The sequence below is a fragment of the Epinephelus moara genome, chromosome 5 (assembly GCF_006386435.1).
Source record: "Epinephelus moara isolate mb chromosome 5, YSFRI_EMoa_1.0, whole genome shotgun sequence".
In the NCBI taxonomy this organism is placed as follows: domain Eukaryota; kingdom Metazoa; phylum Chordata; class Actinopteri; order Perciformes; family Serranidae; genus Epinephelus; species Epinephelus moara.
Window position 1 is genome coordinate 8,599,208 of NC_065510.1, and position 14,682 is coordinate 8,613,889.

General features: G+C 44.3%; 1 protein-coding gene across 1 annotated transcript in view; it reads left to right on the forward strand.

Annotated features, from left to right (window-relative positions):
• The window catches only part of LOC126390762 (B-cell lymphoma/leukemia 11A-like), a 39,965-nt gene extending 33,231 nt beyond the window's left edge, over positions 1–6,734 (forward strand). Inside the window, exon 3 of the mRNA XM_050045208.1 lies at positions 1,286–6,734. Coding sequence (XP_049901165.1) covers positions 1,286–3,273 — 1,988 coding nt within the window. The 3' untranslated portion in view covers positions 3,274–6,734. The remainder of the gene's footprint in view (positions 1–1,285) is intronic.
• Positions 6,735–14,682: the final 7,948 nt, after the last annotated feature.

Here is a 14,682-nt window from a genome sequence, read left to right on the forward strand (position 1 = left end):
CTGCCCCTTCTTCACCCCTTTGTCTCTCAGCCACAGCAGGCTTAAAACATGCAAGACTGTCCATCCACCATCTTAGGGATCGTTCATAGTCGCAATCACACTTACACACACACACACAGACACACATGGCCTATCGTTGTCTCTCCCTTTCCCTTGTTCTTCCCTCTCGAGCACAGTATGGCCATGGTTTTGGGTTCAGTGTCTGCAAATGACTTCAGAAAAAATGCCCTCCAGTGAAAAAAGAAAAAAAAAGAGAAGAAAGGATAAGAAAGCCAAAAGATGAAAGAGGGAGCACATTTGCAAGTGGCGGATGCTTCTTATTTTGCATATCTCTCACTTCTGCTTTCCCCTTCTTCTCCTTTTCTATTCACCTGAGAGGATTTAAATAAATCCATAAAGCATGAAATATCAGAAATAGAAAAGTAATGCATGAAATGCATTTTCATAGGAGCCTCCCCACCCACACACAAACACTCATACACAATTTTCCCCTTCGCTTCTTTGCGCTGTGAAATGTGTGTTTTTTTGTGATAAACGCTGGTACAATTTATTAACATGTGACCTCTTATTTGTATTCAGCATTAATATGCAGCATCAGATACATGTCCCACTTTAGCCATGCTAATTCTGTAAACATGGCATTGGAGGGGAGATGAGTGTGTTTAACGAGATTAGGCGTGCATTGTCAGGCAAATCTCCGGTCAGTGTGCAAGTGCTATTGAAAGTCAATTATTGTTTGAAATATTCCTGTGCCTTCTCAACTGTGTAAATTGTGTATTTGCTGCCTGAGATATCTCTCATTATTGTTTTATTCATACACCTATTAAGCATCCACTGCAAGTGCATACGTGTTTAAAAATAAATATATAAAATGCATATTCTATCACATATATGTTATCGTTGTTTTAAATGCAGCGTGTTAAGATTCAGTCATGCTTAATGATCACAAGTGAGAAGGGTGATTTATTTTTCTGTTCACAAATTTATTTTCATCTAATTTCATTAAGCCATTTAAAGATTTTGTAAATAATCACAGTCATGTCCGGCCAGAAATAATTGGTGATGTACGGGGTTTTATTTTGAAAGCGCTAGAAAATGAAAAAAATAGTGATGCTACATTCGGCCACGCTCTCTCAGTTTTTGATGATCATATTGGACATTTTGTTACATATTTTAAAACCTCACTTTCATCATTGAAGTGTGTAACACACTCAGTGAGTCTGTTTTATCATTTTAACCGGTCAGTTAAAATTGTTGTTTCTCTCTGTGTCCCTTTTTTTGTCAGATAAAGATGAGCCCAGCAGTTACACCTGCACCACCTGTAAGCAGCCCTTCACCAGTGCCTGGTTCCTGCTCCAGCATGCCCAGAACACCCACGGCTTCCGCATCTACCTGGAGAGCGAACCTGGCAGCCCCCTCACCCCCCGCGTGGCTGCAGCTCCAGGAATGGGGGGTGATTGTGCCTCCTCCCAGCCTCCCCTCCATGCCGTCCACTTGGCTGATGGCAGTCCTTACAGCCTCCTGAGGATGCCGGGCTCTGGCTCTGGCCGAGATTCAGCGTCCACGCCTCGCGAGGGACGTTACCCCAGAACCCCACCACTGTTCAGCCCGCCACCGCGCCACCACCTCAGCCCAGATGACCTGGCCTTGGCAACCCACCATCCCAGCGCGTTTGACAGAGTGATGAGGCTTAACTCAGTGCCACTAGAAGCCCCTCCAATGGACTTCTCTAGACGTCTACGTGAGTTGGCGGGGAATGCCACCGGGGCTTCCCCGCCTCTCTCCCCTAACAGGCCCAGCCCTATGCAACGGCTGCTGCAGCCATTCCAGCCAGGTTCAAAGCCTCCATTTTCAGCAACACCTCCCCTCTCCACCTCCCAGTCACCCTCCGGCTCACGCTCCACCCCCAATCCCGTATCCAACGCCGCCCAGCCAGGCACCCCTCTCAAGGCAAAGTCTTGTGAGTTCTGCGGGAAGACCTTCAAGTTCCAGAGCAACCTAATCGTCCACCGGCGTAGCCACACGGGGGAGAAGCCATTCAAGTGTCACCTCTGTAACCATGCCTGCACCCAGGCCAGCAAACTGAAACGACACATGAAGACGCACTGTCAGAACAAGTCCTCGGTGCTTAATGCCAAGTCAGATGACGGCCTCTCAACTGCAAGCTCCCCTGAACCCGGTACCAGTGATCTGATGGGCAGCGCAACAGATGCTCTCAAGTCAGTGGTGGCCAAGTTCAAGAGTGAGAACAATGGCCTGATGCCAGAAAACGGAGAAGAGGAGGAGGAAGAGGAGGAGGAGGAGGAAGAGGAGGAAGAAGAGGAGGAGGAAGAAGAGGAAGAAGAAGAGGAGGAGGGGGAAGAGGAGGAAATTGAGACTAAGCCTGGAGTGGAAGAAGAAGAAGAGGGAAGGAATGACTATCGTTTTAGCCTGCGGCTAGAGGGGGCCCGCCACCACCAGAACAGTGAGGCCCTGCACCCTCACCGCCGGAGCTCGTCCCGGGAGCCTGGCGACGAGGACTCGGCCATGGAGTCAGACCGAGCAGATGATGGAACCACCACTACCATCAATGGCCTGGGACCTATATCCACTGACAGCTTGTCCAGGAAGCTGCTGAGTGGAGGGGTCAGCCCCGGCTCCCTCAGTCCCATCTCCAAGCGCATCAAGGTGGAGAAGGACCTTGACCCCCCCACGCCCACTATCCCAAACACGGAGAACGTCTACTCCCAGTGGCTAGCTGGCTACGCTGCCTCACGACAACTCAAGGACCCATTCATCAACTTCACAGGTGGGGACTCCAGACAATCGCCCTTCGCCTCCTCATCTGAGCACTCGTCGGAAAATGGCAGCTTGCGCTTCTCCACTCCGCCCGGCGAGCTGGACGGGGAACGGGCCGCCTCAGGACGCAGCGGCACCGGCAGCGGGGCCAGCACTCCCCATGGCGGCAGCGGGAACGGCAGGCCGAGCTCTAAGGACGGCCGCCGCAGTGACACCTGTGAGTTTTGCGGCAAGGTGTTCAAGAACTGCAGCAACTTGACAGTGCACCGACGCAGTCACACTGGAGAGCGGCCCTACAAGTGTGAGCTCTGCAGCTATGCGTGCGCCCAGAGCTCAAAGCTCACCCGCCACATGAAGACCCATGGACAGATGGGCAAGGACGTGTACAAATGTGAAATCTGCCACATGCCTTTCAGTGTATACAGCACTCTGGAGAAACACATGAAGAAGTGGCACAGCGACCGCCCTCTGGCTAATGACATTAAGACTGAGTAGGCAAAGAGCAGCATGCTGGCAGCTCTCTCTCTTTCAGCTCCCCTGGCTAAAAAGCAACCCTGGCTAACTAGCCAATAAGTGAGGGGAAAGGACAACAGGGTTAGACACCAGTACACGGTACAGCCCTGTTATCATCCCCGACTGGAAAAAGCTGAATGCATGATCCATCATTGGGGCAATACTATTGCATCAAACGCAAAACTTTTTGAGCCTTTCTATTGTGCAATAATTTACACGTTTTGTATTTTTTGTAACTGGACAGCATGCTCGGTGTGTTTTGGCTACTTAGAGAGAAAATTGTCCTCGGCTGGTGGGTTTGGTTGTACATGTGTTGCTGTTGATACGTTTGATTTCTTCAACATGAAAAAAAAAAAGTTAGTTATGAGAACCCATGCTGCATACAGTACATACTGTTTTACATATCATGTACAGTTTTGTGTTCAAACATAGTGGACGGTGTCATATTATCAAAACATCAAGACAAGCAGGGTCACACTTAAAACTGATCTTTGTGAAAGATTTTCCATGCAAGATTGAGATAAGATATATATATAAATGTATAGAAATTGGGCTGCCTATGAAATGCTAGGCACTAGCGCCATGAAATATTTCTTTGACAAACAGCAATGAAATTAACAGTATGGTGTGAAATGACAACAAAGAGTGCCTTGGATATTTTACCTGCATTAGTTAATCCTCCTTTTTGCTATAAGCTCGGAGTTTCAGCTGTAGAAGATTACAGGACATTTTTGTGCACATATGGAATAAGCAGGTCCTTGCATCAAGCACCTGCACAACCCTGTCGTTTTGTGACTTAGCAGAGCATAAGGAACCAGCTGAAACAAAAAAGAAAAAAAAAAAAAGATTATGTGTACCTCTGGTAAATCATTTATCTGCCTGACTCATGTATATTATTCTCCAGATTATGATTCTGTTTACTGGCATGTTACATGCTAAAAAAGGAGTAGGTGTGTAGAGTTTTTGGTCTAGGTGTTTATGTTTTTCCGGTACGTGTGTACCACACTGAGAGGGTAGTCCGACGAGTTGTTTTAACCAACGTAAAGCTCTTAATTTTCCAGAGTGTTTATTTTCTTTGAAAATTAAAAGTTTGCAGTTTTTGTTTTGTAAGTAGCACAGAATTATGTTTCTTCTGTGTCAGTCAGGCAGCAGTGTAGCCAGCAGCCACTTGGAGACCAGAGTGGGTTTTAGTTAAGCCAGACAGATTTCGGGTGAGGGTTGGGGGTTTTGGGTGGGTGTCGGAGGATAAGGGTAGCGGGGTGGGGTGTGGGGTTGACCAGGTGTCTCTACAATTCAAATGTTTATGTCCTTATAGCGCTTATTCTCTTTACTGCATTAGATCTTAGGAACAATTAAGGAATCTGAAACTTTTTTTATTAACTCACATTGGAAACGATCTTAAAGTCCAAATCTAAAGTCAAGAATCAGAATTTAGAAAATAGAATATTAAAAAAAAAAAAAATCAACAAATTACCCCTTCCACACAATTTTTAAGAGTCAAATTTTCGCATTTTGTGTTCTTTTCAGTTAACATGCTCTAGACCTCATTGTGATAGTTGTATTTTTTGTTTTAAATCTCCATCACCCGTCATTGTTGAAGATATAGCACTTGTCACTCTGCCTTGGATTCTGTATCTGTCTCTCTAATCGGAGGTACAGTCGGTTGAGTATAAAATGAGGACCAGATTCCAGATCTGGGACTACCTACGTGCACTGTTCAATTTTCCCAGTTTACAGTCGGACGCTCAAGGGAAAACTTGCTCTTATGCTGACAGATTAGTGTGGTGTCATTGCTTTGCATTAAAACCAGAAAAAAAAGACAAAAAAAAGAGAAAGAGTTGAACTAGAAACTGTTGCCAGCCATGTCTCCTCCCGAGAACTGAACATCAGTTTGGCTCTCGGGGGTATCAATGCAGGAACCGCCATAGAAATATCCTGCTTCATACCAACTATAGAAATATACAGCTCAGTACAGAAAGATAAAAAGTCTACAAATTTGATTTTAAAAGATAAGTAAATTGTGTTGTTGAGTTTTCACTTCAATATCTTTAGGGGAGAACCTTATTTAAATTTTGTTTTCAATTTTTTTTTTTTTTATCGTTTATTGTCGTTTCTCTTTCCTGTCTCGGTGACATCCGGGACTTGATCACTATGTAATGAACTGTAATGAACATGTCTCTCATCTTTTCTGCCTTTACTATACACAAGTCTTCAGGTTGAACAAAAATTTGCATTGGGGAGAGATTTATGATATATAAATATATAGAGAGAACTTAAAACACATAGGAAAATGCACACTCATGTAAGTTCCTATGTTCAAAACACATTTATGGTCTACTTTTTTCCTGTATTTAGAATGGTATTTAAAATTAATGTTCACTTAGTGTAGGCACTTATAGTATTTATGTTGGAGCCTGTATTTTTAACTGTTTTGCCTGTACTCTTTAAAGGTTTCAATGTACCCTTTTTTTTCTGTAGTGAAAAAAATCCCAACAAGCTGCCACCGTATATTTTCTTAATTTGGCAGGATAATATAGTGTGAATAATTTGTATGCTTGAAAATAAGTATGTTTTTGAAAAATAAAATGTTGTGGAGTTCCCCAAGGGTGAGAGGTCATGTAATGGCCTTTTCAGGCAGTCCCGCTGGAGTGACCACAATGAGGTAAAAACAGGTGGTTGTACATATCTTTTTAGTTTGTTTTATATATTTTTCTCTCCTGCCATTTTATATGCAGTAATACAAGCTATTGTTGGGTTTTCTCGGTAGCCAACTTTTTACTGTCCTTGAACATGTACCACCTGATAACATTCCAGCCGTTTTTTGAAAAAGACCTTTTGTCATATGCAATCAATCCAACATCAATCTGAAAAGCATTTTTTCTTTTTTTTTTGCTACAGTTTTCTTTGTTATCTTTTGTTTTTTTCATTGCCAAAAGAACCATGGTGCTTTATAATTTAAATATGGTACATCTCATATGCAAGGCATATTCTAAATATAACGGAAATCATAGAAAGAATAAAAGTTTGGTACATGTTATCATTGCTGATGGTATTGAGGTACATTTGAGTTTTCAGCCTGATTTCATCCTGTGTTCTGTATTTACTCTCAAGCTATTTGTTCTGAACTGAACTTGAAGTTGACCTACGGCATTGGTCGACGTTATTTATTATGACTATACACACACGCTCTGTTCAGAACGGAGTCACTGCAAAACAAATCAGCCTGTTTTTTCTCCCTCCTGATGAATTGTGATGGCTTAATTTCTCTGTTTGATGACCAAAGGTCATTGACCGACATTCATGAGTTCTTGCTCGACTTACAGATTTTTGTTGTTGTTGTTTTTTCAGTTACGGAGATGCCACTCTATTTTCAGCTGTTGTCTGCATTATTCTCTTCACTCAGCCATTTTGTCTTGAAAAAAATAAAAAGTATTACATACATATCTGAATTTGGTGCTTTGGTTTTTTATTGTGGTTTGCATCCTTAGTGTCTAGCTACAAAACACTCATAAGGCCTTAAGGAGCACAGTGTAAAATTTTAGGGGGTTTAGCGATGACTGCTGCAGATTATATCAAGCTGAAACTTCTCCTGGTTAGAATTCCATCAGTGTTTATTGTTCAGGAGGTTTTTATAGTGAGCCGAATTATCCGCAGAGGTCTCCTCCTCTCCAAAACATATGGACCATGTGATTTAAACAGCTAAAAACACTAAATAAAGCAGTTTCAGGTTATAAATCAGTGTTTCTCTGATGCTGTTTGGCATGTCGGAGACAACCTACTAGCCTAGCGCCTGCTAATGTCTGCTCACATTTTTTCTCTGATAACTTAAGATCCAGACGTTCAGGAGGTTTTTATGGTGAGCCAAATTGTCCGCAGAGGTCTCTTCCTCTCCAAAACATATAGACCAAGTGAGTTAAATGGCTAAAAAGACTAAATAAAGCAGTTTCAGGTTATAAATCAGTGTTTCTCCGATGCTGTTTGGCGTGTCAGAGATAACCTGCTAGCCTAGCACCTGCTAATGTGTGCTCACCCTTTTTAACTTAAGATCCAGATGTTCAGGAGGTTTTTATCAGAAGTCGAATTATCAGTAAAGGTCTTTTGCTCTTCAAAACAAACTGACCCAGTGATTTAAAGCAGTAAAAGCACTGAATAAAGCAGTTTCACATTACAAATCAGTGTTTCTCTGATGCTGTATGTTGGAGACAGGCTGCTAGCCCACCTGCTGACATGTGTTTAACTTTTACCTCTAATATCTTATGAGCCAGAGTTCAGAAGGTGTTTACTGGGAACCGAATTATTTGGTGTCTTCCTCTCCAAAATAAACGGACCCCGTCATTTAAACTTAAAAAAGCAGATTCACATTGAAAAATCAGTGTTTTTGCGATGCTCTCGTCACAGAGGGGCTGCGAACTACGATGGCTGATGCATAACCAGAAGACACAAAAATGCAAATGGTCCAAACTAGAGCCAGTGTTTGGTTTGTCCGTTCTGGGCTACTGTAGAAACAGGGGGGTGCAACAGGTGATCTCCGTAGACAAGTACATGCTCCCTAAGTAGATATCAACAGCTCATTCTAATTTTCAGGTAATCATAAACTAAAGAAAACATGCTTATTATATCATATTCCACTTCTGCTAATATATCCCCCTAAATCCTACACACTGGACCTTTAACCACCAGAACACACACACACATATAAACACACATTTAAAGTGCATTGTGTGTATACATGTTTGGATGTGTTGCACCCAGGTGTGTTTGCATGGCTCAGCTTGAATCACCCGTCACAGGGGGTGGAAGTTCACCACCATATCTCTGGTCTGTGGCCTTGTCAGGTCAGTGAAGCGTCTGCGTTATATCTGTAGCAACCCTCCCATCTCCTCCTGTCTCTCCCCCTGTCTTGCCCCCCCCCACCATCTCTTTTTCCGTACCACACCACTCTTTTCTTCCCTTCATGTTTTTTTCATAATGCTGTATCTAACTTTATATATCCTCCTATGTCCCAATCTCTCTCTTTTCTTCCGACCTCTCCCTTCCTCGTTTCCTCCTCTCCCCGCTGAAGCACTGGAGGGCAACGTGACAGACTAATCGCTCTCCTTGTCCGAGCCTGGCGCTGTTTGCCTAGCAGGGCCAGATTAAAGTTCACAGATAGAGAGAGGTTCCTGCTTGGGCCAGGTGTTGACAGTTAAGATAAAGCAGAGTCGCAAGGAAGTAGGGGGGGCGGTTGGTTGGGTGGGTGTTGGGAGCGCGGAATTGTTAGCCTGTGTGTGTGTTTTTACACGTATACACATTTATACTTTTCAGGAGGGTGGTTAAACCCCCTCCCCTTTGTCTCCAATCTCCCAAGTTCAATGTCAAGAGAGCAACAATGCTCTGGCCCACAAATCCCGCCACCAAACAACCCATGCATAGCAGACATACTTTTCCCATAGCACACTCTTGGCCCTTGCCTACCATCCCCTGCCCCCTCCTCTTCCTCCTTGTGTAGACATATGTCCTTAACTCGTAAAGGCAACAGTCACAGCTCTTTGGGTGTTTTCAAATAGTTTTTGGTGCAGGGAATAATGCCCACAGGTCTGTTTGAATACTTTTCTTCACTGTTTTTTATTTGTAAAACAAGATGTTGGAGAAGATTGAAAAGTGTTATTTTTGTTGCTCATTTCTGGCAAGTCTGAGGGGAATACACTGGCTCTCTGTTGAAGGGCAAGGATTTATTAGTTCATTATGCTAATCAAAACTAGTTCACAAACACTCTTGAAAAGATAAAGATTCCCCCCTCCCTCTTTCCCTCTTTCTCTCTTCCTCCCCCACTTCACCTCTCTCTCTCTCTGTCCTGACTTGCCTGTGTGTTTAAAGCAGGGGAGGCCTCCCAGGCATAGCTGGGGAAATCCTGTCCAGGAGAGAGTCGCCGCGTTGAATCGACTCTCTAATCCTCCTAATATGCCACTTCTCCCTGTCCGCTGCTCTCCCTCTATCCCTCTGCCTTCCTCCGTCTCTCTGTCTCTTCTGTCTCCTCTTGCGTCAACTGTCAGTGGATCATCCCTCTCTATCTTTCCTGTCCCTCCTTTTCTTTCGCTCCCTGTATTATACGTATGCTGTCGTGCCCTGTTTCTTTGTCCATTCCTCTTCCTCTAGTTCTTGCCTCTGTTTCAGGCTCATTTTTTCTTGGGCCTGAGCCTGTCTCATGAGTGTCAGTGAGTAGAGGAAGGCTGAAGAGCAGAGATGGAGAGGCAGACTGCAGCTGTGTTGTGCTGCAGTGAAGAGGGGGCCTCGTCCGGGCTCCTTGGAACAATATAAAAGCACTAATCACCCAGGACAGCTGACACCCAGTGCCTCACACATATACACACTATGCTTCACACACACACACACACACACACACACACACACACACACACACACACACACAAAGATCTAAGGATTGCCAGTATAGGGTGGAAGGAGAGGAGCTCTGCCCAGACAAGACTTACAGGTCTGGCTCGGCTAGAAAACAAAGTCTGTGTTTTGTCTATGGGCAGCAGTGCTTGGGGGCTGAAAGTGCTTTCTCACAAACATGCACATGCGTGCATACAGTGTGCCTATGCATGCACACACTCTGCTAAACTGTCCAACAGACATGCATGCATGCATGCACACAAATGAAAACTTAAAAGGCAGCTACGTGCACAGGAGTATATGGGCAAACTTCCCCTCATGCACTTTTGTACGCAGACACAGAATCAAACACACATGCTGATGCTGGAACACAAACCACATAATGGATTGGGTGCATGCACGCTCACACACACACATAGACACACACGTGCGTACACAAAAGTGTCTTCGGGAATGTGACCTTTTCCCAAAAGCCTCCCTTTCCTGCCCCGGCTCCCCTCCCCCTCTGGCTGTGTGAAGACTGAAGGGGTCAAGGGTCAGGTTTTGGGGGGCTGGAGATTAGGTTTCACATGACTGAGCACCTTTGTTGGGGCAGGCCGGCAGAAAGGAAACGTCCAGGAGGGTAGCTGTGTCTGTCTGAGGAAAGAGAGGGAGAGAGAGAGGGGGGAGGGGAGGACAGAGGGACAGAGGGATGGATGGAGGGACGAGGTTTAAGTTGAAGTTTGGTCCGGCTGAAGTTGAAGTGCAAGAGCGAGGAGGAAGTGTTTGAGAAGAGAGAGGGAGAGGAAGAAGAGACGGGGACGCAGAGTGAGAAAATGTCAGAACATAAAAGAGAAAACCAGCATAACCTCACCCACATTCCTCACCCTGTAGCTCTGCTTGGCTCCTTATACCTCTCCCTCTCTTAACTCTGTCTCCTCTTTCTTTCTCTGGCCATGTGGCTTCTGTGTCGGGCTGTGGCCAGCCAGTGTCCTCGGTGCCTGCTGGCTGCGCCGATCTCCCCCATGACCACACAGCGAGAAGAAAGCCCCAGCCAAAATAGTAAACTGGATCACAGCAGAATCCCCCTTCCTCCTCCTCCTTCGCCTTCACAACATCTGAGTCGAAGTCTGCCCACTAGACAATATGTGCTGTAACTGGCAGTGAAAATCTTGGCAGAGACCCGGATTACCTCGCTTGTGAAGTATTGCTTTAAATGTCGGTGTGTGTGATTTTTTTCCCCCTACTTCTCAAACCTAGAGAGAGGGATTTTAACGACGTGCAACAGTTTCAACTAAATGAGTCACAGAGGTGGGACTGGTACTGCTGATGGCTTCCAGATAAGGTGAAAACTTTGACCCTGGAGTGAAAAAGAAGGACAGGGGCCGAGGGGTGAGGGGGAAGGAATGTCTTGAATACAGCGCTGACCATAATTGAGTGAGCTCTTTTGGTTTCATGGTGCACAATCAGATATGAGCCTTGAGGTATTACCTTTATTGCTGACCTTTGGGACGGCTGGCATTCCAAAAAACTCCAGTGCATATTACTCATTTTCCAGTGTTACAAGTGTTTGTGCTGCTTTGTGTGTGCACACTAACACATAAGGGCCGGCCTTGTGCAGGTCAGCACTATTTCAGTGAAAGCCGCACTGTACGATATCAGTATGTGGTCGGTTTATCGCTGAAGGGGTTTCCTTTGGCACACTGCAGGGGTGGCTCATTCCAGAGCATGGGTGGTTGGAGGAGAGGGGAGGGTCAGGGGGGTGAGGGAGGTGGGGCGGGGCAGGGGCAGCAGATTCCAGAGACCGACTGATCTGACCTTGAACTGTGGGGCGTGGAGCTCCATGAGTGGCACCATGTTCTAACTGCGCTGTACCACCGCTGCCAAAAAACTGTATGTTTACGCATGTGTGTCGCGCTTTATTACATGTGGACGTGTAGCTGCACACACCCACATGCATGGGTCTGCATATGGCTGGGTCAGTGTGTGCTTATGGTCATATCTTTGCGTCATGTGTGCTCGTGTGTGTGTGTGTGTGTGTGTGTTCTCCAGGTGCAACGCCGCTGGCAGAATTTATATGACCAGTTAAACAGGGTCATATTATCAGTACCTTCTGACTTGTGTGTGCTTTGCAATGCACCTGCATGTGTGTCTATGTGTGGGTGAGCTGTATGCTGTGTGTGTAGTGGGAGACAGTAGGGCGCCTGTTTACTGTCCTGTGAATAAAGAGGCAAAGTTCATCCACTGGCCTCTTTATGCCCCTATGTTTCAGTGTCAGTTGAGGCTGGACAGTAACTCAGCAAATACATCATTTATAGCTTGTTAACTATGTCACCAATGACGGCTGATTCCTGAGCGATTGATTTTGGCTAATAGTTAACTGAAGTATAAAGGAATTGTAGTTTTCAGTGAGCTATCTTTCTCCTGTGTTATTTTTTTTGTTTGCTAGGTCATGTTACCTGTACATGATGATTTTTGAAGACTGTCATAACACTGTCATGTCTCTCTGGTAAATTTGAGGCTTCATCCAGCAGCCGATTAGCCTATCTCACGGTAAAAACTTCAGGAAGTTGCTGCTCCCGGCCGAGAAATAGTCCCACAAATTCCACACCTCAGTTTTTGTACGATTGAAACAAATGAGATATAATTTGTTAACCTCAGCTTGAGAGGTGCTATAGGATTTGTTACCTTTTCACCAGGCGAGCTGTTTCTCCCTGCTTCCAATGTTTGCTAAGCTAAGCTAAGCTAACTCACTGCTGGCCATCATTTCAAATTCACCTGACACGTAACGTATTAACCTTCTCATCTCTTGTCTTGGCAAGAAAGCACATCAGCTTATTTTCCACAATGCTAATCTTGTTCTTTACATTTAGACTGTTTTTTGGGCAATGAAATGAAATGAATGAATGAAATGGGATTCAGTTCTCCACCAGAATTTTAATCCTGGCTTTGAAAAAGCCTTTAAACCATCTCTCAGGGAGATAGAGTTATAGAAAATATAATTGCACTTAAATTAAAAATGATTAGATAATTAAATTCTAATTATTAATTAGAATAATTGAAAAAAACAGAAAATGTTTCAACATTTTTGATGGTTAATCAAAGTTTCTTTGGGGGTGTGGGGTGGGGCTGGGCGGAGGAATTAAAGGGGCACTCCTTGATTTTTACACATAAAATCTAGTGAGACAATATATTTGAGTTGCATTATGGGAAACATAAGATCCAGTGTTTAAGAGCGTGGTGTTGCACTATTGTGGAGATATGTGAAATTGGCAAACTTGCATATTTCTTAAGATGTTACTGCAGCGTTTAATATATATATTTAAACACAGTGGTCTGACCTGTCTGATACTGTGCTTATTTCATGCACTGTCTTGTTTTGCTAGCATCTTTGATAACCTAAATGTATTTTAGTCAGTTTAAATGTAAACTTTATGCGGAATATTTTCTTGACAAACTAACAGACTGAGGCAGTGGTAGACCAGCAACTCCAGAGTCTCATCAAAGTAAAATTACTGTTGTTGCCAATGTAATCTGATGGCTTTGAGATAACAGCTTCCATTTTCCATCCAAAACTGCTGTCTGACAGCAAGGTGAAAATATCCTAAATATAGTGTACACTTAAACTGAGGTTGAATTTTTAAGTTGGGTATTTTCTAGGTGTCGAAAAACTAACCAATTGGCAGCGTTTGCTCAGCACCATTTCATCTTTAAGTACATGACCTGGGGGTTTTCTTCCCAGACGTTATCGTGATTCGATCTAAACTTGGGATTTAACGTGACTCTTTCGAAAAATGTTACTTCTTGCAAGTCCCGCAATTTTATGGAACTAAATTACATAATTACTGGAGTGCCCCTTTAATGTTGGATTTTTTATGACCCACTATCTTTTTGGGGGCGGCAGTAGCTCAGTCCGTAGGGACTTGGCTTGGGAACCAGAGGGTAGCTGGTTCAAGCTCCTGTACAGAGCATGGACTGGTAGCTGGAGAGGTGCCAGTTTGCCCCAACTGCTTAGGGCACCTGTCCATGGGCAGCCCCCTTGTTCGGACATCTCTCCATTTAATGCATGTATAGGTCCTGGTTGTGCACGTGTGTGTATTTCGGGGCTTTACGTATGTGACAACAGCATGAAAAAAAAATTGAATTTCCCCTCTGGGATTAAGAAAGTATAGCTTCTTCTTCTTCTAGCCTAATCTGAGGGTTTTAGTTGCCTGACCCCTACCATACTTCAACCATAGCTTTGCCACGACCACCACGTTATCTCTAACCATACCATAGTTGCCATACTCAGATATTTAAGAAAGTGAGAATTAATTAGATTATTTTTATAATCCTGACCACAGCTTTGGTTGTATCCTGTTTTCATGTATAGTTTTTTCATGTTTACATATGTTGCCTTTCTCCATCCTTTCTTATCTATATTTACCTAATATATGCAGTATATCATCGTATGTGTGCCCCGTACTATTTCTGTGTGTGTGTTAAAGGTGTTCATGGCGGTGCTGACCCTCCCTGTGGGGCCAGCAGAGCTCTCTGAGCCGCTCCAGCTGCTACAGGGGTGACAGAGGCTAAGACCAGCCGAGGCTGAGGGGTGAGAGGGCTTTGGAAGTTTCTGGAAGTTTCTGAGAATTGCCGCGCCACTCCTGGTTCACTCCTGGTTCATTCCTGAGGCCCAGGGGTCACTGAGAGCAGGACGGGGGGAAGGGAAGAGGGGCTGCAGGGCCACGGTCACATGCTTGACCTGCCAGACTGACCTTATTACACCCTGCACATACTTCCTGCTGCCTGCAGTATTTACAGTTTTTGTGTATGGGCTTGGATTTTTTTTCTTAACTTACATCTGTGTAGTGTCAGGATCTAAAAGTATGTTTGTGACAGAGAGTTGGAAAGTTTGTGTCACATCCATATTTGGTGTTTTATAGCCGTTTGCTTCGCTCTTTCATTTTTTTTTTTTTATCTCTCTTCACACACGTACACACTTGTCAATCCTCAAAATACACTTTTTCATCGACACCTTTTTTGTTTTTCCTTTTAAGG